This window comes from Haemaphysalis longicornis, unplaced genomic scaffold, assembly GCF_048455015.1.
Source record: "Haemaphysalis longicornis isolate Haplotype H1 unplaced genomic scaffold, Haemaphysalis longicornis Haplotype H1 scaffold_5, whole genome shotgun sequence".
Classification (NCBI taxonomy): domain Eukaryota; kingdom Metazoa; phylum Arthropoda; class Arachnida; order Ixodida; family Ixodidae; genus Haemaphysalis; species Haemaphysalis longicornis.
In genome coordinates, this window is record NW_027526385.1 from 98,556,536 (window position 1) to 98,578,728 (window position 22,193).

The 22,193-nt window shown below is 48.2% G+C and overlaps 1 protein-coding gene across 1 annotated transcript in view; it reads left to right on the forward strand.

Moving 5' to 3' along the window:
• Positions 1 to 1,774: 1,774 nt before the first annotated feature.
• The window catches only part of Raptor (regulatory associated protein of MTOR complex 1), a 57,773-nt gene continuing 37,354 nt past the window's right edge, over positions 1,775 to 22,193 (forward strand). Inside the window, exons 1-13 of the mRNA XM_077670974.1 lie at positions 1,775 to 2,097; positions 7,772 to 7,874; positions 10,670 to 10,830; positions 11,888 to 11,968; positions 12,919 to 13,146; positions 14,061 to 14,558; positions 15,704 to 15,850; positions 16,563 to 16,673; positions 16,828 to 16,902; positions 17,220 to 17,285; positions 18,361 to 18,552; positions 19,890 to 20,033; positions 21,122 to 21,272. Of these exons, the coding sequence (XP_077527100.1) occupies positions 1,951 to 2,097; positions 7,772 to 7,874; positions 10,670 to 10,830; positions 11,888 to 11,968; positions 12,919 to 13,146; positions 14,061 to 14,558; positions 15,704 to 15,850; positions 16,563 to 16,673; positions 16,828 to 16,902; positions 17,220 to 17,285; positions 18,361 to 18,552; positions 19,890 to 20,033; positions 21,122 to 21,272 (2,104 nt within the window). The 5' untranslated portion in view covers positions 1,775 to 1,950. The remainder of the gene's footprint in view (positions 2,098 to 7,771; positions 7,875 to 10,669; positions 10,831 to 11,887; positions 11,969 to 12,918; positions 13,147 to 14,060; positions 14,559 to 15,703; positions 15,851 to 16,562; positions 16,674 to 16,827; positions 16,903 to 17,219; positions 17,286 to 18,360; positions 18,553 to 19,889; positions 20,034 to 21,121; positions 21,273 to 22,193) is intronic.

Genomic DNA, 22,193 nt, shown 5'->3' on the forward strand with positions numbered 1-22,193 from the left:
CACTCCCAATGGTGACATAGCTAAAATCCCGGGACACACGAGATGGAAACGAGCATAGGAGGCTCCTCCTATATAGTCCTACTCTCCCAATGATGACATAGCTAAAATCCTGGGACACACGAGATGGAAACGAGCATAGGAGGCTCCTCCTATATAGTCCTATATATAATCACCTATATAGTGATTACTTCTTGACAGAGGTCTTATAAACGATAAACATTTATTATGCTTTTTGATGGCATAAAGAAGGACAGCCAATCTTTGCTTGTGTACAGACCCCTCCCGACCATCGGTGAGTGACAGCATTAGTGAAGCCCTCTATGCTTAGCCTCGCCATGACAATCGAAGAGGTAGAGCGGCTCTGCCTTTTGCTCAAGTGGCTGAACTCTAAGGCAAGTGACTTTTGACTCTTGAAATCTGCTTGTTTAGTCGTCGCCTACCAGGGAAGCTCTTGAGTGGCATTGACTTCGTGCACATGTTGCTCGAGCAAGTGGTAAGCTCTTGTAAACCACGTTTTGCTGAGTGGTAGAAGGCCAAGGACAAGAAGGGGAGGTGCAGGAATACTTTTATTGGAAGGGAAAGCATAGGCCTATTCGGAGAGAGGTAGGGTGGGAGCGGGGTTCTGTGGCAGTTGAAGACAAGCTGGATTTGTGCCAACATTGATGTAGGCAACGTTACTAGTTATATTTTGAAGCATTGGAGGTAGGTGTACCCATACATTCTTCAATGTAAGCTAGACGCTGTTCAAATGAAACATTTGCCAGTGTGGGGAGCAAACGTGCAGCTCTAGACTGGCTCTTGCAAGACTGCCATTCGTAGAGAATCAAGGTAGGCATCATTACTGTGAGTGAATTGAGGGGTCATTTTTAGGGGGTGTGAATGTGCGACATTGTGAGAATTTGGGACAGAACCAGATGAGGAGGTGGAGATCGGGTTTGGTAGCGTGGAAACAGTGAGGAAAGGTGCTGATAGTGTGCGCACACAAGTGAAGTGCACAAATCAAGATGAAATAATGATCAATGCCTACAAATGAACATTGGAAAATGAGTGCAATACCAGCCCAATGGAACACTGAAATAGTTATTCCGTAGCCATGCATGCAGGAAAGCTCACAAAGCTCCCCCTTTCTCTAAAAGACTTTTACCCTAGCACAATGCTTGGCTTCTGGGCATGTCTCATGACACCGTCTAGAAACTGAAAATGTCTTGGTGCGCACTTCCCCGTACTCGGCCGCCAGGGCCATCCCTGAACTTGATCAGAAAGGAACGTTTACTCTACTTTGACAATGTGAGCCACAAATGTTCCAGGCATTCCTCACGAATCAATCGGCGCCTGGAGGCATCGGGTCATTGTGAACACCTAGACCACAATGAAGCAGAGTTACTTGCTATGAACAGCCCTTCAAAACTTCAGAACATGACCAACAGAGGGACTACCCCGCAAGGAGTGGTGGCCCTCTCCCTGACGTTGCTGAATGTAGCCATAATAAAACTCCGTCCCGAGCATAAAACCGCAAAACATGCACCCTCGCCCCAAAAATTGTGGCAGATCAGCACGCGACATGCGAGACGCACTCTAGCAAGCTGCGGATGCCACGGATGCGGCGGTTGATACTGATTGCGTAAAAAATTACCTCCTTAAACTTCAAACCACATTTTATAACTGCATTTGTGCTAATAACAATAATCAAAATTTCTTCTTGTAGGTAATCAAATGTTTCAGACGTCGGCAACAATGAAACTCCTCTCGTCCTTTTTAACATCATCATCATCTTTTCTCCATTCTCCGCTTTCTCGCCTTTCTCAGAGAGGGGAAAAAAATGAAAACAGCCTCGTTGGTGGAGGAACTCTTGCGATATCGTGGTGATTGAAAAGCCGCTGTGCGCGTTGCGATGATGCCGGCCGCGAGTTTACGTTGATCGAAGGCAGGACGAGGTGTGGTGCCTCTCAAATGGTCGTCGCCATGCGTGAACCGGAGCTAGACGACGATTCCAGTCAGCTCCCAGACTGGAAGTTACCGCTGGCGTTCAGCGATGCCCGGCACGCGAACGAGTCGTCAGAGACGATAACCACGCAGACCTGGCGAATGAAAGAGCGAGTAAGTCGACACGGTTGGTGAGACGGGAGCGCGTACACTCAATAGGTTGACTCGACCTCGAGCGACGCGCTGTGCGCGAATGAAAAGTGCCGCATGCCCGGTGCCCCCGGGCAGTTACTGCATCCGCACTAGCGCAGTGCTATCAGCTGCTGATACATTGCCGCGTGATGCCCCGTTATGATTCTGTGTGGGTCGACTGTCCTCCGTGTGGCTGCGTTCACTTTTCAAACTAACTACCTCGCGTTTGTTAGCCTACACACACTTTCGGTTTTTGAATGAACGCTGCCCGCAACGGTAGCGGCAACGTCTTTATTTAAGGCAGACCGGGAGAGGTGCTCTCTCAAACGATTTTCCACCAGTCCACCTTGAGCGGATCTTGCCTCCCATATTCTTGCAATTCAGTGGCAACAAAAAAAGTGCCGTCACAACGACTACAGGAACGGAGAAGTTCGTTTCGAAACTAAGCGCCCGAGACGTATTGTTTCTGTGTATGCTTCGGCGGTGTCGCTTGCGTATCCACGCTCGTCCCGTGTTTTGGTGTAGTCTTTCGCTTACTGTTGCCGTCTTGCGAAAACTGTTGGCGTCGCGTTCGTGCACATGCCTCTCACATTTGTTTACATTCTTTTCGTGCCCCACCCCCTTTCTACGTTTTTTCCTTGTTTAAAGCTGGTAACCGTCGTGCTCCAACCAAGCATGCACTTTTGAGCAAAGTGTGGGCTTTAGTGCAAACCACTTGAGAGGATCACACATTCCACGTTTAATACATGCGGTTCAATACGTTGGCTAAAGGCATTGGGCTGCCCTGTAGCCCTTGCAGGGAAGCCTGCCTGTTTGAAGGGGGCCTGTTCAAAAACAGAGACAGCCCAGATAACCCAAAAAGAGGCAAAGCAGACAGAAACGAATAAATGAAATAAAATGGAATCTAGAATTTTGTTATAGATGTACAGGGCAGAGAAAATTGATATTCTACATGATAAGTGGAGAGCTCTGCTTTTTCAGACTAGAGCAGGTTGCTTGAGAAAGAGGAGCTTTGTGGGGTGGTATAGCCGAAGAAATGGGGCGTGTGTCTGTGGAAAGGAAACAGAAACGATACGGCACATTTTGTTGGAATGTTATTGTATTTATCCCAATGCATGAGGGAAATATTCATTTTCCCATACACCTACATTTTATCGTTAATAGAGGGAAAGTATGCTACATGGCCAAGAAAGGATTAAAAAATTGGAATGACAGGGCAACGCAATGCACGACAGCGGCAACCTGTAACGTACAAAATTTAATTTGAGCCTGTTGCTTGTAAACATTAAAATTTTTTATAAAAAGAGTAGTACAACACAGATACATTTCTTCTTTGGTGAGATGACACGTGTCATCATCAGCCTGATACAAAACAGATGCCATTAAACATCAATCGATCAATTGGCCGAGCAGTGGACACCAAAAGCCGGTGTATTGATGTGTTGTAATTTTGTTCATAATTAAAAATGGCAGTGCTGAGTCCAAGGACACGGGTTTGACTCCCGGCCGGGGCAGCCGCATTTTAAATGGAAGTGAAAAGTAAAAATGGCCGTGTGTCGAAATTTTGGCAGACAATAAAGGTCCCCAGGCGGTCAAAATGAATCCAGAGCCCTCTATTACAGCATGCCTCATTGCCAGGGTGCTGCTTCGGCTCGTAAAATCCCACCAATTTTTTTGTCTTCTGCGATATGCGATTCTCCCAGTTAAAGTACGGAAGTTCTCGCATGGTGGTGGCTCATTTGAGCATCGCAGAATGTTAACTGTTTGGTGCAAGCAGCAGTTTCAATGTTTACCTAGCAGCCAGTAATGATTGAGGGTGTGGGCTGAGCTCACAAGTGGCTTGGAATCCCTTTACGGTGCAAGGTAACTGACCTGTTGACAGGCAGGTGATGGAGCATGCTTTGAAACTTGCCGAGCAGTGAAGCTGAAAGTCTGTTTGAATGGGCGCTGCTTTTTGCTTTCTTAGTTTATTCTTTGTTTTTCCCACCGAATTTATATCGTTGTTGCGTCGTGACCATTTTACTTTTTGGTTTGTGCTTTTTGTCGCATTTATGTACCACCGCAACGCCGTTAAACATTTTTAACTGCTAATAAGTACAAGACTTGGAATGGTGTGTTGACCCAGTGATCGTGTCATGAAGCTATGGATGAAAATGTTTGTGACATAGTCGCGTGGGGGTGCAGCATTTCATGATCTCATTGCAAACCAGGGAAGTCAACTGAAATTGGGCCGTTCACCTTTTTGTCAAAATTTGATTGCTGCAAGAACGAGTTGTTTTGCCATATACAACTGAAAGTTATACTTTGAGGACTGATCGGGAACAGTAGTTGTCTGAACACAGTCGGCCTCCCAGATTAACAGGGCAGACTTGTGGAGGGGGAGGGTGGTGGGGGTTTCTTTCAGCATGCACATCAACTTGTGAACTTGTTGGGAATTTGAGAACAAAAACTAAAAAATGTCTCTTGCTGTCTTTTAAAGACAGTTTTTTTCTTAGGCTACCTATATAAGTGAAAATGAAAGTATTTTCGTCTGACTTTCTGTTGCCTGATTCAACCACCCAGCCAAAATAGTGGTGACGGAATGCTTGAACACAAAGTATACATAGGCAAGACCATTGCAAACTACTGAAACTGCTGGCATGATTCGAACGTGTGCACATTATTTACCGCAAAGAAAAATTAGAAAAATTTGAGGCAAAATATATATAACCGAGAACACCAGTGTTCTTATAGTTGGAATTACATGCTGGATCAGTTTTTACGATAACAAATAAAAAAAAATTGAAAAACTGTGTTGAAGAGAGGTGAGATAAGCACATACACTAAAACAAAAGATGTCAGCTTGGGCTGGTCCAAACACAACAGAAACAAAACACCCGAGCAGGTGGGGCAAGAGAAGTGTGGACAAGCAAACATTGAATTAATCAAACCTCCAATGCATTTATCATGAGAGGGAAGGGGTGAAGAGAGAGAGAGAGAGAGCATTTATTTGCCTTTGGCTAAGGCCGCCTCATTCCAGGAGGCCACCGGATTTTCGCATTGGTGGGTCTTCCAGGGGTCTGTTACGGGAAAGGGGTGGCAGAAGACTGTAGCCCTCTTCATGACATTTGTAGTGAAGCAAGCAGATCCACAGCCAGTTTTTCCCTTTTGTTTCCTTCTCCTGGATGACTACTTTTCCACCATAAGTATCTTAGTCAGCGTAGTTAAATTTGAACATATAAAGTAGTTTCAAGCCATGGATTTTAACTGTAATTTTGCACAGTGGAATTTGTTTCAGTTTCTGACAAAACAAGTTCACACTTCAGCAGTGCTTCTTTTATGCCCTCGAGTAATGAGACACTCTATCAGGGCTTCTGTAAAAGCCCTTAGTTACGCCATCTTACTGATAAATGAAGTGACCGGGTAGTGCACTCCTGGTAGTTAATTCCGTCATTAGTCAAAGGAAGTTCTCAGAGGGCACGTTGCAGTAGTGTCAGCCCACCTGCACGTCCTTTCAATGCAAAGGCCTTGAGGGCCCTGTTGTGTGAACGACTGACGTCGTTGCCTGGTACAAAACATTCTCTTCGCCGTGAAGGGTAAATAAAAAAAAAACACATTTGAGTTCGTGCAGGAATGGAGTTCGAGTTTGCATAGTCGGAGCCAAGTGAATTAGCACTGTGCTACTTTATCTTTGCCAACTGCAGAACAAGAGTCAGTGTAGTGTGTGCAGCACTCGTTGTCTTATTGTGTGACGGGTGAACCTGACAGCATGTGAGGGGAACATGTGCACCTCCAGCTATGAAGAACTGTGCTTCTGGGAAGCTGTGCGGTCAAGTGCCACCTTCGACGTAATGCGCAGCAAAAGGTGAAGAAATGTAAGCGAAGGAAGGGACGTAAACACAATGTAGCAGTGAAAAGGAGACTTTGATAAGTATCGTCCGGTGTTTGCCATCGAAACTTGTAAGCAACTTGTAAGCAGACTTAAGGTGCCCCGAGGAATTTTTTTTTACAACAACCATAGTTTTAAAAACCTGCTTAAAGGAGCCATTAAGAGAAAACACAAGTTTGGTTCATTCAAAAGATTGCCTCGTTAGAATCATACTGACACCACTTTTAACGTAAACTTCGGTCGAATAAGCCACATAATTAGGAAAAAAGGAAATGGCCATGTGACCCACTCGCTCATTTCCCGCAACAGAACCTATGATGTCACACGAGACAGCTCTGCGATTGGCGGAGGGCGGCAAAAGCAAACGAAAATTAGGGAGAGTGTAAGCCTGCCGAACGAGCTATTTGCCTTAAATTTAGGGCACATTCTTTTTAAAGCCGTAAGAATGGTGGTAAGTGTAAGTTACGAAAGCACATGTAAACATAGAAGTACTGCTGCGTGCTGCGGCTGTTAGTACTGCGCGCACTATTCTTGTTTAGCTGCACAGGACTGCGGGGCTTTGGGGTTGTCTCAGACGACACTGGCCGATTGATTGACGCGACGGTGTCTTACGTGAACATGTTTGTCGAGCGAGCAGTATGTTTCACGAAACGATTTTCTCCCAGAACGAAAAAAAAGGCAGAAAACGACACGCCATGGTGTGGTGGCGCCATCTAGGTTGAGTAACGTAAACAAACGCGCGAATACCTCGATACCAACTCTGCCGTACAGGGTGGAGACACCCTTTGAACGGTCCCGTGCCGCTGCGATTGGGTCAACGTGCTCAGCGCGTTGTTCGTTTCGTTTCCCACGCGACCCAGCAACGCGAAACAGATAAGTTGATTCAAACTTTGCCAGTTAACCGCGTTGCGGCGATACTTTTAGCGCGATTTTGATACAATGACTTGCTTCGGCGGCGAGCGAGCGATCCAAAATGGCGGCCCCAGCGTGTACGTGTCTCTACCCTGTACGGCGGACGCGCGAATCAAGGGATCCTAGGCTGCAGAGCGGTCTATGATGTCATTGCAGCTACGAAAACACACGATTTAGCTCAAAATTTTAACATAAATTGATTAATTTCTCAGTGAATAAATTCGAACAAGCGCTGGGGGCACTGCAAAACACGAAATCTTTCGAATAACACAAACTTGTATTTTGTCTTCATGGCTCCTTTAAAGGAGCCATGAAGAGAAAATACAACTTCATTTAATTTGAAAGAACTAGGATTCAGTTTCTCACTCAGCTCCATTACAGCCACAAAAGATGTTTTTTTAACGAAAAAAAAAGCAATAAGTATTTAAAAACTTTCAAATTTTGCGCCACAGTGACGTGTTATGAGCAAGAATGACGTCATCCGGGCCAACAATAAAACATAATTTTCAGTGCGTTAACTGCACGTTAGCATTCAAGTGATGCGGTCAAACGGATCTAGAGGCCCCACTACAGACGTCCAGTCATGTCTCGTCGCGACAGGTCAGTTAGGCGGTCGCCAATCGCACAAACAAGGTTCCGTGACGTCATAGAAAAGTTGCGGGAAATTGGCTAGGGAGTCGCGACTGCTTCACACGTTTTCTTTCATATCTACGTTATTTGTTCGAAGATTGCGATGATATTGGTATCATTGTTATCGGGACTAAGCAGTCTTTTTAATAAACCCGACTTGTATTTTGTCTTCATGGCTCCTTTAAGAAATCTATCCTCGGGCCTTCCTGGGAAACTGCACTCACCGTCTCGGCTCATCCTTTGCAGATGAAAACGGTGAGCGTGGCCCTGGTGATGTGCCTCAACATTGGCGTGGACCCACCAGATGTGGTGAAGACACAGCCCTGTGCTCGACTGGAGTGCTGGCTTGGTGAGGTCTTTTTCGTTTGCTTATTCCCGTTTCATTCCTTATTTTGTCTGCAGTGGTTGGGATAGCATATAAGAAGGTGGTACGCCACAAGACAGTACAGGTACAGATACAAATAGGCAGTGAACTAGCTTGTTCTGGCAGAGTGTTCTCTGTTCTTGTTAGTATGAGCAACTCACCCCACCCAGTAACCTAAGCTGCAGAACTTAGTGATGAAGTGACATAGCACTGCTTCTCATCAGTGAATACATAAGAATAGCATGAAGCTTGTACAAATAAAGAATGCACTCATGTTTTTGTCGTGCATTCTGTTGTAGCAGCAACTCACTCACCCACTAACCTCGTTATGGGAACGTGGCGTGTGAGTGATGATGCGCTGCTCCTGCCTTACCGTCGCACAAGTGATTGTATCAGTCATAGCGTGAGCCACAGCTTATTGCGTATGGAAACTTGTTAATCGCACAGCTGTACTGTAATTTATGCGGGACACATAACTTATTGATTGATTGTGGGGTTTAATGCGCCGACGCAATGCAGGCGATGAGGCGTGCCGTAGTGGAGGGCTCCGGATTAATTTTGACCATCTGGGGATCTTTAACGTGCGCCGAAATCTTGTACACACGGGTGTTTTTGCTTTCCGCCTCCATCAGAAAAGCGGCCGCGGCGGCCGGGAATCGCACCCGCGACCTCGTGCTCAGCAGCGCAACGCCTTAGCCACTGAGCCACTGCGGCGGGTGGACACAGAACTTGGCAATGTGTATGTCATCAGTAGTATTTTGGGAAACAAGCTGGGAAATCACCTCTGCTGTATTTGTAATTGCTCACATTTTTTTTTTTTTTTTTACAATACGCGTCATGTACAGTCGTGAACAAATGAAATGTGAAAATGAAAATATGAGCCGAAACGCACAGAAATAGCGCGATTTCCTTCCATGTAAGTCAAATTCACATGTCGCTTAATTACAGTAACAAAGTTGGGGAAATGTGGCTTTCTAAACATGCCAAATGGCACGTCGTTATTGCAACTCTAGGAAGACTATTTTTCAGTTTTGCGTGTTCCGGTTCATGTGTTTGCATTCCATTTCTTTGCGACTTTACCTTGTGTATGCCGCTTGTCTGCCATTCTAGTTTCACCACTGCAGTGAACCTTGCAATGTGCAGTGAACCTTGCGAGCTTCCTAGATGTAGCGTTGCCACCTAACACACAACAGATGGATCCCTTTAAACTACAGTCAAACTCCGCTACAACGAAATTCACGGGGATCGCGAAAAATTTCGTTGAAGCGAGAATTTCGTTGTCGCGGAAAAATCAGTAAATAAAGAAAACAGGGCAGGCGTCTAACTGGCGTCGTGAAATCTCCCACCTACCTTTTCGCCCCAATGTTGCCAACTTGCTTGGAGCTCGCTCCGCCAAAAATAGCACCCTTTTTATAGCACGGAGTTTATATCGTAATTTGCGGTCACAACGCGTCTCGCGGCGCTTAGACCAGCGTTGTAATATGCGCGTCGTACTCGTGGAGATCCGCGCAAAAGCAGGCGTCGTGAAATCACAGCGAGGAGTTTATATTTTAATTTGCGGTCACGGATATGCACAGGATATGCACGACACTCTGGGAGCATTTTATTTCCAAAACTTGAAAAAATCTCTGATTTTTGACTGCTTGCGCTTTCCCACGAGCAACGGGAGAATGCGCTGCTCACAGTCTGCGAGGAGCTGCATGGCGACATCATCGTCATGGGCGCCAAGGAAACTACGTAAAACGTCCAAGGAGTCCATGACCTGCGACGCGGTCACTGACGTCGGGACCGTCGGAACACCATGCCCGACTTCTTCGTCGTCGGATGAATCGGCGGCGGCGGCGGAGGCGGCGCGAGCACTCTTGAGGATCTCGGCATCACTCAGCTCCTCGTAGACGATCACGTCCGCGTCGGCATTTACGTAGTCGCTCAATGCTACGTTCTCAGGAACAATGCCGGCTTCCTCGAGAGCTGCCCATGCTTCGGCCGTTGTCGCGTCTTGCCCCGGTCCAACGTCGTCGGCAGCTTGTGCATCGTCACTTGAACGACACATCTCTTCGGGTCGAATCGAGTGACTTGTGTCCTGGGAAAATTTCGTTGAATCGGGAGAACAATAAAAAAAGTGGTTCGTTGTGGAGGGAGTTTTAATACATTGGGGCTTATGGGATGCGGGCGGGGAATCGAAAAACCTTCGTTGAAGCGGGAATTTCGTTGTAGCGGAGTTCGTTGTAGCGGAGTTTGACTGTAGTCATATTGCCTCCCACTTACTCCAAGTTGCACTTAACTTCTTGTTTTTTAGGCGCTTAGCATTCATACAGTCGACCCTTATTACTTTGCTGACGGATGTCTGTTGATAGCCTCTGGGCATCCTCGATTTGCCAGTCCTGGATGGTCTGATGACTGCGTTCGGATTGCAAGTCCCATAGGAATACATGGGAAAATCGAACGCCAGATCGCATTTCGGGCAGTCCACGGACGATCCCAGACTTATACTCGAGGAGGCCGTTTTTTGACAGTAAGTGTCATCATAGCCGAAAGTGACGTCGCCTTGGGCTACAAGGTCACTCTTAGTGCCGTCTTTGCTAGAATCATGCGACCCAGGAGAGAATGAAACGAGCCCCCTAAATGGCCCAGAACTGCGCTAATGTTTCAGAGAGGATGAGGCATTCATGTTTGAGGGTTGTACGTCTAACCAGAGGTCTCATTGGTGCTAAGCATATGGGGTGCACTTTGGTGGTACCAGAAGAGAGAGCTAGCTGGTCCTCACTTGCTGTGCGCAGACCCCCTCCAGTCGCCCTCCCAGAAGGCCCTGGAGAGCATTGGGGCGGCCCTCCAGAAACAGTACGAGCGGTGGCAGTCTCGGGCCCGCTACAAGCTCAGCCTCGACCCCACAGTGGAGGAGGTCAAGAAGCTCTGCTCCTCGCTCAGGCGCAACTCCAAGGCAAGCGACCCTCGACCCCTGACCCCCGCTTACTTACTAGTTGGGGTGCTCTTGAGTGGCGCTGATGGGGGATCAGGCAGCGTGCTGGAGCATGGGTTCACCTCTTTTGAAGCATGAGTAATGGAGCAAGGCAGTGAAATGTAATTGCAGGAGAAAAGGCCACAGGGAGACAAGGAAGAGAAGGAATAAAAAAATAGAGAACTGTTGCTCACAGTGAAACTGCACATCTTGAGCCATTCACGTAGAGCGACAGCTTGATACCAGCACTTGTGCCATACCTTTTTTGTTGGATATTGGTATGAAACTCACTTGTGCTCAGGTGGTGCATACAGTACTTCCTATAACTGCCTATTGAGTCTTTTCAGTGTACCGAGAGTCGCACTTGACAGATCCAGTCAGTAAACTGGTGATTAAAAGTGCCAGCAGCTAGTTCATCTCAACCACATTCACATGTAGATGTCATCCTATACTCCAATAATGCCTGAAATGAAAAGATGAACTTGTTCGGACAGCTAGGTGTATTAAGCAAGCTTAAACCCTTTTGCTTGGGGAGGAAAGTTAAAATCAATTAAAGGGTCATGATTGGGTAGTGTGTGGCAGTGACTGTAAATTTCACACTGTTCCTTAGGCCTCCTACTCAGAGCTTTACTCATATGTGAACTATTTTTGGGATGGCTGAGAAGATAGATGCCACCATTTCTCAAGCACGAACAAAAAATATTTGGATGACACTGGCAGATTTTTACTTCCCGTACAGCTGCGGTTCTTGACCACAGCTTGGATTTATTTTAAACTCGCACCTGTCTTTATCTTCTTGCTTTCTTAATCTCGAGGCAGGGTGTTTGAAAGCACTTCTAGCGTACGGTATCATTTCACTAGCTGTTAGTTACTCGAGGCAACCGAAGCGTAGCTGTTGTACGGAATTTACGCCAATTTCGAACGTCGTACACTTTTCAATTTTTTTTTTTCGGCTGGAATCAGCGACAACAACGACATGCTTGATGAAGGGAGGCCATGTTCTGACCAAGTTCTCGCTGTGCCTGGCACTGATTCACAGGAGGACCGTGTCCTCTTCCACTACAACGGTCACGGAGTGCCCAAGCCAACCATCAACGGTGAAATTTGGGTCTTCAACAGGGTGAGATTTTTTCCCCCTCCTACGAGATAGGAATTGAAAAGTGGTGAAAATTGATAGATTGATTGTGGGGTTTAACGCGCCGACGCAACGCAGGCGATGAGGTGCGCCGTAGTGGAGGGCTCCGGATTAATTTTGACCACTTGGGGATCTTTAATGTGCGCCGAAATCTCGTACACACGGGCATTTATGCTTTTCGTCTCCATCAGAAAAGCGGCCGTCACGGCCGGGAATCGAACCGGCGACCTCGTGCTCAGCAGCGCAACGCCTTAGCCACTGATTCACCGCGGCGGGTAAAGTGGTAAAAATAGTCAAGTCAAAAAAGTAGCTGGGCTTGGCTGTGGCAGCTTCAAACAAGGTCATTTTTAGTATAAAAGAAGGAGCCTGAAGATGCCTTTGATTCATATTCTGATGCTTTGCCCTAGTTTGAAATTAGGAAAAGGAAAGGGGATAAGCCAGTAAGCTGCTACACTTTTAATTTGCAAACTTCGTTGAAACCCTCGTGATAAGTAGTGTTTTGGGCACCCTCAAAAAGAAGAAACACTGACCTAAGCGGTTTTTTGCCAATACAAGTTTGGATGCAAAGTACTTCGTGTGCTTGAATTATTGTCTGGGCATGTTGTAAACAAGCCCAGCCTGAGGGAGCATCCTTGGTTGCGTGTCTTGAACAACATTTTGGGAGCGGGGAGCTAGTGCTAGTGCCTAGAGTGGTAAATGATGTCTGCCAGCCTTTGCATTCACCATTTATAATGGAAGATGTATCACGAGGGCCCCTACCTCTAAACGGCTTGTTGTTGGGATGTGTGGTATGAATCAGGTGTTGGGTTTCACTCCAGTGGATGTGTTGCGTCCTTTGCAAGCCTGTGAATTTCGCGGCCTCTCGTTTGCAGCATCTTCCTCGTCCATTAGAGGATCTTCACGGTTTCCTCCTCTTTCCCCTCTTTGCCGCACAGACGTACACGCAGTACATCCCGCTGTCCATGTACGACCTGCAACAGTGGATGGGCGCGCCGTCCATCTACGTGTATGACTGCTCCTCGGCGGGGCTCATCCTGGAGTCGTTCAACAAGTTTGCCATCCAGCACGAGCGTGAGTTCGAGATCTCCCTGGGCAGTGTCAAGGGGCAGGCACCCCCCTGCTACCGCTCCTGCATCCAGCTGGCCGCCTGCAGGCAGCACCAGGTCAGTTCATGTGCTCTCCTCTCTTCCTTCCTTCTTATTTCTCTCCTCCATTTACACCACTACCAGCATCACCATCATCATCGCTCGGGAAGGAGTGAACTGCTTTCTTTATGCTCCTAGTCACCTGTATCCCTAGTGTCAGCAGTGGGGCCCTATAGGTGGTATTCACTCAAAATTTTAGCTGTCAATTTATTCACTTGGCAACACTGGAAACGACCACAGACATGGCTGATGCGCCACAGACATGGCGTGGCTTGTGCTACTGTGCCCGCATGCCGAAGAAAAAAACACCGGCGTGCGTCATCTGCTCGGTTTCAACCCGATTCTCAATGGTGGTGTCAACAGAGATGTCATTAATCGCACTCACATTGTATTTGAGGCATTACTTTGCGTTCGGTGGGGTAGAGTTTGGAACGTCCAATGCAAATCATGTGCTTAGCACGGACAAATACCGCCTTACTGCAGAGCTCGACGTAACCAGTAACAGAACAGTCACATGGTTGCCTGCATGCGTGCCTCGCCAGTGAATACAAGCTATACTTCAGTGTTCTGGGTGTTACAAAGGGAAAACAGCGTATGCAGCAGGCGAGCACAGGTCAAGAAGCAAAAATGGTTGTTGTTTGTTTCTGTCAGTTCTAGGACCGACGTTACAATGTCATGGGGTTCTTGTGCGAGCAATTTTTTTGGATAGTGTGAGTGGCCTAGTAGATTCCTAATACATGCAGCAGGAGGGAATCTTGCCAGACAAAAGAAGTCAAACTGCCACTGAACAGTGATGTGGCTCCCACATGTTACTAGTACACAAAAGAAGTTTATTTGGGGAAAAGACACATGCATACGTAAACTAAGCGCCACCAAGTTTGAAACTAGTACATGCGAGCTTCTGCGCCTCTTTCTTCATCCCCTCTCTGCAGACGCTGCCCATGAGCCCCGAGCTCCCGGCGGACCTGTTCACGTCGTGCCTGACGACGCCCGTGCAGATGGCGCTGCGCTGGTTCGTGCTGCAGCGGGCCAGCCGGCTGGTGCCCAACGTGACGCTGGAGCTGCTGGAGCGGCTGCCCGGCCAGCTGCACGACCGGCGCACGCTGCTGGGCGAGCTCAACTGGATCTTCACGGCCGTGACAGACACCATCGCGTGGAACGCCCTGCCCCCCGCCCTGTTCCAGCGGCTCTTCCGCCAGGACCTGCTGGTGGCCTCGCTGTTCCGCAACTTCCTGCTGGCCGAGCGGGTGATGCGCGCCTACGACTGCCAGCCCCTGTCGCAGCCGCCCCTGCCGCCCACCTTCCAGCACCCCATGTGGCAGGCCTGGGACCTGGCCCTGGACCTGTGCCTGGCCCAGCTGGCACGCGTCCAGCAGGGACACCCCTTCCAGCACTCGCCCTTCTTCGCCCAGCAGCTCACCGCCTTCCAGGTGGGGGCCCTTCTCTCCTCTCTTTGTTGGCGTGTTTGTTCGTCTCCACCGAAAGGGGTGGTCTTCCTCTGGACTCTAATCGTTGTGCTAGAGAGAAGTGGAATCAAAGATTCGCTGCGTTGTGTAAAGAGGAGTGAGCTGTGAGCTGTCAATTCGTAACACTGGTCAGAAAGCTTAAACGTGAGTGTTCATTGCGCAACACAGGATTGTCACCTAACTCCCAGATAATTCCTTCTTCTGGTAAGGAGCTGGAGCTTCCTGCAGTGATTCACACAAAGAGCTAAGTGAAGGATGCAATTTCTTTCTTAAACACTTACCAAGCACTTGTGTGGCCCTTTCACCATTGCGTTGCATCTGGCATGCCTCCCCGTAGAAGGTCAGCAAACTTGGCGAGCTAGCAGTAGCAGCACAAATGATGGCACTTTGACTGTGTGGCTTTTTCACCATCGCATTGCATCTGGCATGTCTCCCCGTAGAAGGTCAGCAAACTTGGCGAGCTTGCAGTAGCAGCACAAGTGATGGCACTTTGACTGGAGGTTTGGTTGGTTGACTTGCAACAGAACAGTTCCTTCTTTCCCACTCATGAATGTGTGGCTGATGCGTACACACATCTATATATGTGCATTTTGATTAACAACCCGACACTTTGTTGCCATCATCTAGAAAAGCTTTATGATTGGCTGGTAACTGTATGTAGTATCACTTTTCGGCACAGTTCACAGGCTTCCAGCTTGTTGGCTATGTCAGCTTGGTAGGCTTGGCCAGGAATCCATTCATTGGGGCTCAGATAGAGGGATAGATGCTTCTTTGCTATTATTATTCCTTTGCTGACACAGTCAAAGCAAAGCAATTGACGACCCTCATCAATGGTGGGTGTCACAAGCAAGCAGCATGACAGCCATTTATTGGGAGTTGCAAGCCCTGTGGGCCTGAGTGAGATTAAAAACGGAGTGTCATTGGTCCACCCGCTCGCCCACATCTCTTAAGAAATTCCTGCAACGGAGAACAAAAAGGAAAGAGAATGTGAATGCGCTGTCAATCTGTTGTACTGGAAAGTATTTTGAAGAAGTGGCAAGGACTGCTCATTGCTCACACAGCCTGTGAATGCTTCTTTCTTCCCACACCCCTCGCCTCTCCCCAACCAGGTGTGGCTGACTTTTGGGTCGGAGGACTCACCGCCCCCCGAGCAGCTGCCCATTGTGCTGCAGGTGCTGCTGAGCCAGATCCATCGAGTTCGTGCCCTGGACCTGCTCGGACGATTCCTCGACCTGGGGCCCTGGGCCGTCAACCTGGTCAGTTCATCTCCCGGGAATTCGGGGGTGACCGTTCATGGCCTAGAAGAGTGCTGCACATGTAGTGTGTTTTTAGAGAGTTTGACGCACAAGAACCTTCTCTCCACCTCCCCCCTTTCTTTTTTCCTTCTCTTGAATTCACGTGAAAGCTAATTAGTGTATTAGCAAGCTTATCAGTCCTGCATCGGACATGGTGGCTCCTCTTCAGATGGGGGGAGAGAAGCAAAAACGCCTACGTGTCGAAGTTTTGGCGCGAGTAAAGATCCCCAGGTCGTCTAAATTAATACAAAGCATTCCATTACAGTGCGCTTCACTTCCAGGCTGTAGCTTCAGCCCCCCAAAAATTTGAATGTATTAGTTACGCTTGCAGCTATTGTGCGCAGCTCTGATAGCACCGCTTGCAATACTTCCGAGCTGAAGTGTAAAGCTCACACATGCTGCTTTTTCATCGTGCACTCTGGTGCATTCACTTGTTCACTTTTCAAACCTTTCCAGCCTCCATTTATTACCTTAGCTGAATACATGCACAAATTCAGCTGACATTGGCTCTTTCACGTGGTTTTTGGAACTTTTACAAGTGCTGCTGTTTCATCTCCCTTTCTGCTTCGGTGCCAAGTTGGGGGATTGACGCCCCAACGTGTTTCTAGCCGTCGTCGTTGGGGCGGAGGGCCTAAGGGTTCACCACTGTCCCCTCCCCCATTTGCACACACAGGCACTGTCCGTGGGCATCTTTCCCTACATCCTCAAACTGCTCCAGAGCTGCGCCCGAGATTTGCGGCCACTCCTAGTCTCCATTTGGGCCAAGATTCTCGCCGTTGATCAGGTGGGTTTACATCTCTGAGATTTCTTGGCTTTACGCTCTCCGAACCACCATAATCACTTTGTAGAAGTGAGAACGAGGTTGTTTTCAATCTGTGCTTTGTGATCCCTTGTGTTCTGTTTCCACAACTCTTGAATACTTTGTACTTGCCTTTCAGTCATGCCAAGTTGACCTTGTCCGAGACAACGGACATCGATACTTTCTCAGCGTCCTTTCTGACCTGTCGATGCCGGTGAGTTTCATTGAATTGATATATTGTTCAATCAATTGATTGTTCGGATAAACCAATATCAGTCAATCAACCAACCAATCAGTCAACTGATATCAGTCATTCAATCAAAAGCAAATATTAATTTATGGGGTAACATTGGTGTACATTAAAAACGATGTAGTGAATATGATATAAGCAGGGGGACCTGGTTTACAGCTTATGCCCTGTGTGCCTCTATTGTGACCTGCAGGGCATGGGCCTTGTCAGAAATCCTTGCCTCGGGTGCTCTTTGTGCATCTCAGTTACAGTGGTTCCTTTCTTGCATGTCCTTGTTGCAGCCCGAGCATCGAACCATGGCTGTGTTTGTCATGTCCTGCATTGTAGCCAACTACCCAAGCGGCCAGGTGAGCGTTTTCCTTTTTGCACGTTGCTTGCTTGCATCTTGTGATATTCTGCCCTGGTTGCATAGAACGAGGGACTAGAATTGTGCTATGAGAGATGTCCTGTGTCCATAACGCAATTCCTTCTCTTAGCCGCCTTCTATGCCCTCTCTGTAACGGAAGAGTAGAGATGATGGGAAAAGAGTTCTTCCTGCTCTTTCTCTTCTGTAGTTGATATGTGGGGTATCTCTGTATCACCAAGTCCCTCGCCACTAGTCTGTTACCCTGATAGCATGGGTAGAGATGGAGGATGTGCTTCGTTGTTGCTTGGTTTGTCCTGGTACGTTTCATTCTGTTTGCTTACCGTCTGCCCTTCCACAAAATCGCCAATTTTATCACACGTTGAACAGCTAAAATAAAAATGCAACATTCTGTCTTTTTTTATTTGTTTGCTGCATTGATTTTGTTCGTTATTTTATTTATTTAATGATACTGTTAGCCCCAGTGGGGCCGTTACAGGGTGGTAGACAACAAAACAAACACTAACAAGGCTTCTCAGCCCGATATAAAGACGCATTTTCATACACAAAACCAAGACCAAAAATTAGCACAGATACCATTTGCACGCAGTGGCAAGCTATAGCGACAATGAAGACAAGCAACACGTGTTCAACAACGGGGTCTCATCGGCCAAGCAACATCCCCGTATACAAGCGGGGATGTTGTTCCGGGATGAGCTGGCCGAGTGGTTTGTCAAAGCTACAGTGAAGCCTGATTGCTTCGGTCCTTCACAGTGCGAAAAAAGCTTATAGGGAAGGGTGTTTGGAAACAGTGCAACTGCCCTGCACCCATCCATATTTGATTGAAGTTTTGCGCACAGCTGTCGCCAAGCAGTAATGTTGGCACGACGCTGTGTCCTGCATGGATTAGTGTGTTCAGTGTTCTGTTTTGGGTGTGCAGTTGGAAAGCAGCAGCACATGCACAGTAGTTGGCAGTGGCACGTACTATACAAGGAGGAATTCATTTCTACACCGAGGATTTTAGCCTTGTCTTCTGTGCCAGTTTTTTGGTAAGCGCTCATGGTTTCCTTCAAATGCAGGAGGCAGCGCTCAAGGGCAATGTGATAGCGCTGTGCACAGAGCAGCTGACGGACAGCCACGCCCGGCTTCGCCAGTGGCTCGCCATCTGTCTTGGCCGCACTTGGAGCGGCTACACGGCTGCCCGCTGGTGCGGCATCCGGGACAGTGCTCATGAGAAGCTGCACACGCTGCTAGTCGACCCTGTGCCAGAGGTGAGTTTGTTTCAAACCTTCGTATGGGCATGCGAGAGGAGAATCTGGCAGTCCTGTGTACGCAGAAAGCTCCTTTGGCGCAACCTCATCTTCGTGTGCGAAAAAAAAAAGCAGGTTTGAGAGGAGTTGGAAGTAAGGGAAAAGAGATTGGCTGGGTTTGTGAGTTACGTAGCTGTACTCGAATTTACCGCCGACACAGGTAATTGGGTAGTGTGCATTGGAGGGAAGGAAAAAGAGTCTCCCACAGCAGAGTGTGCGAGCAGCGAACTACTGCGTAAAGCACAGCTCGGGTGACATCGGCAGGCAGAGCAGTGTCGACATGGCAATGGCAAACACTGGCTGCAGGTTACTTCGAAGTGGGTAGGCCACGGGCTGTATGTAAAACACCGAGTGCACGTTACAGCTTTCTGGTAACCATCTGTACGGAGTGCATGGGCGCGTTTTTTTCTGTGGGCAGACATTAGGTGCTAAGCACTTTCGCTCGACAAAACCCAGGGGAAGATCCAGAGTAACCTCTGTAAAAGTGCTAATGTCAAGGCTATTTCTTTATGAGGTTGCTCCTAGTTCGAGTATTTTTCTTGGACGTAGAATATTCTTACAAAAAGGGAAGCAACAAGAGCTGTTGAGTGATTGTCGAGGAAATATACTGCAGTAGCAGGGCCATGGAGTGTGCAGGGCAGTCTGCCCCCCCCCTTTGACAGGGGAAAAACTTCACACAGACTGACATTTCTGTTTTTGACGAGCTGAACATGGGTCTACTGCGGTCTTTGAAAAGTGGATAGTTGCAAGGGTGGCTTGATATTTTTTCCCACTCATCCGTCTGCTACATAGTTGTGCAGTAGTCTGCCGTTAGCCTTAATGGTCCGAATTACTTGGATAGGAACAGAATGGCATAGAAATTGCTAGAAACATGAATGTGATTATCTGTACGGTACTTCAGAAAGGTGAGTTACCACTAGGGAGGGAAGCTAACTGAATGGAGCACTGTATGGCACCTATCTTGGCCAATTGGAATGAATGGAAAGTTGTTTGTTTTCATATTTAGTACTCTGGCAGCGTCTCTCTCTCTCTCTCTTTCTTGGGGTGGGTGAGTGATTGTGAATGGGTGGGTGAGGGGGCATGCGTGCTTGTTTGTTTGTTTATTTGTTTCTCTTTTTGAGACATACCTGCATGGAAGTTGTTGTGGCTGGCCACTTTGGATACTGTGAAATTTCCGTCGCAGGGTTTGAAAACTGGCCTAACAGTTGTTGGGGGGGAGCAGTGCTCTTGGGCATTTTCTTTTGCTGATTTCTCCCGCATCTTGTCACTCTGTGGCGTGCTCTGCTCTCTCCCTGCAGGTGCGGGCTGCTGCGGTGTTTGCCCTGGGCACCATCCTGAACTGCCCGGCCAAGCGCACGGACCATGCGGACACCATTGACCACAACATTGGCATGACCCTCATCTCGTGTGTGGCCAACGACGGCAGCCCCATGGTCCGCAAGGTGACCGAGAAATAGCCGACTTGATACAAAATTGGCCTTGTACAGAAGTGGCACCTGTAGGAAATGGGTGCAGGGCCATTTGCATGAATATCAGGAATACTGTGAAGAGAAAAGGAGGCCTTTATATCCTGCTAAGCACTGTGGCTGTGCCGTGTGGGAAGCAGTCCACAGGATTGAGGTGGTGAAAGAATGTTTTGTCCCTAGAGTGGTGTTCCACCCCCCCCACTCCTGTCTGGTCAGTGGCCCATAACATGGATGAAGGCATACGACTACGACCCGTCCCGTTGCGGTAGCATGGTTAGCAAACAGGCTGCAGGAAAGTTGCATCGGTTGCAATGATGAAGGGACAAAGCCAAAGCCAAACTTGTTTAATGCATGGCGAGTAGAGAGCAGCGGTGGTACAGGTAGCAGCACAGTGGCGTCCTTACAGCATGACAACTCGAACACACACAGAAATTTTCTCAGTAACTCTCGAAGAAGTGCTGGCCCCTGTTGAAAGAGAGACCTTTAGAAAGAGAGTCTCTAATGCAACGGTCAAAACAAGCACCCACGCGGTCAAAGCAGCAAATGCACGCAAGCAAATGCACTCTTGCAGAGTCGGAGGCACAATGACTGAGACACCGCGAACAGCCACTGTGGCAGCCTGTGTGGGACAGTTCTGGCAACACTGCTGCAGCATGTACAGACTTGTACGGTCTAGTATTGGAACTGGTCTTTGCAACAGACCTCTTAGCTCTGCAGGAAGGCTCAATGGCGAGTAGCATTGTGTGCTGCTGAAGCCTACGTGCCGCGTCAACACACACACACACCACAGTTGCTTCTTACCGGCCCTACGCCTCATGGGGATGGAGGTTCCCTCTGAAAAACCTCCGAGCCCAGTGACTCGTCAAGTGCTGAAAAATCCGCCTTAAGCAGAGCATCGCTATTTCTTCAGGGACAGAGGACCTGTTAATGTGTAGTTCTCAGTTGATTATTCTAGCTTGGCAGGCGGCAGTGGATAGATGTCTCTTGGGGGATCTTCTTCCTCCTCCTCCTCCTCCTGACGTCTCTCTATCTTCTCCTCCCCCTCTTCCTCTCCCCCTGCCCAGGAGCTGGTGGTGGCCCTGCAGTGGCTGCTGTTTGTGTTTGAGACGCAGTTTGTGGCCACGGCCTACCAGCACCTGGAGGAGGAGGTCTCTCGCGAGGCCCTCCAGGCCACCGCCGCCCACCACCAGCTGCTGCTCAGCCCCGCCAGCGCAGGTGAGTGCTCAAGAGGGTGCACTGTTGTTCCATATTCGGGAGTCGGAGGGCAGTTCTCCTAGAAACGGGGATACGGCGCATCATCGACTCCTCCTGGCTCCAGTGGGAACCCAGTGCGGTGTTTGTTGCTCCTTCGTTTCTCCATTTTCACGTGTGCTCATTGGCAGTCTTCATTCACGGCGTCAGAGTGCCTTCGAGAAGAGTTGTATTGTATTGTAAAGAAGAGTTGTAAAGAATGTATTGGTGCCTTATATGTGCTGGGGTCCCTATAACAAATGTGGGGCCATTCTTAGTGGCTCTTTTGAGGAAGGCTACGGGAAATTAGACTGCGAGGGAGCTGATTCTTGGCACTTCTTTCACTTCAACTACTAGTGCACCATGCAAGGTTTACTGGAGTGTTGCTAGTGTAAACACTTATGCTGAATGACTGCATGCTGAACAAGTCCAGCACTGTGCACGTTTCTACGAACTGTGTTGTTTTCTTGCCCAATATTGAAATGACCCAATTTGGTGTTGCAATTTATTACTGACGACTACCGTTTTTACTCGCGTAATGAACCCTCCCCCTACTTTTCTTCTTGAGAATTTACTTTTTTGTGACATTGAATAGAAAATGCAGCGGGACTGTGTTTTTATCTCAGCATGGTTGCTGATGCCGTAGACGATCGCAGTAACTTGATATCACGCTACAGTACGCGCAGAAATGCTAAAAACGCATTCCAACAAAAATAAATCCCAACAGTAGCCAGAGATGTGAGCGCGAATGCTGTGGCTCACAATTTATTTAAAAATTGTGCGCCTGTGGAGCGCCACCTGCTGAACGCAGAACAAACCTTCTTGTGCCATAGAAACGTTGTGTCGTTGAACAAAGCACAAAATGTACTCTGTGCTCTTTCCCTGCTCTTTGCTGCTCCGGCTGGT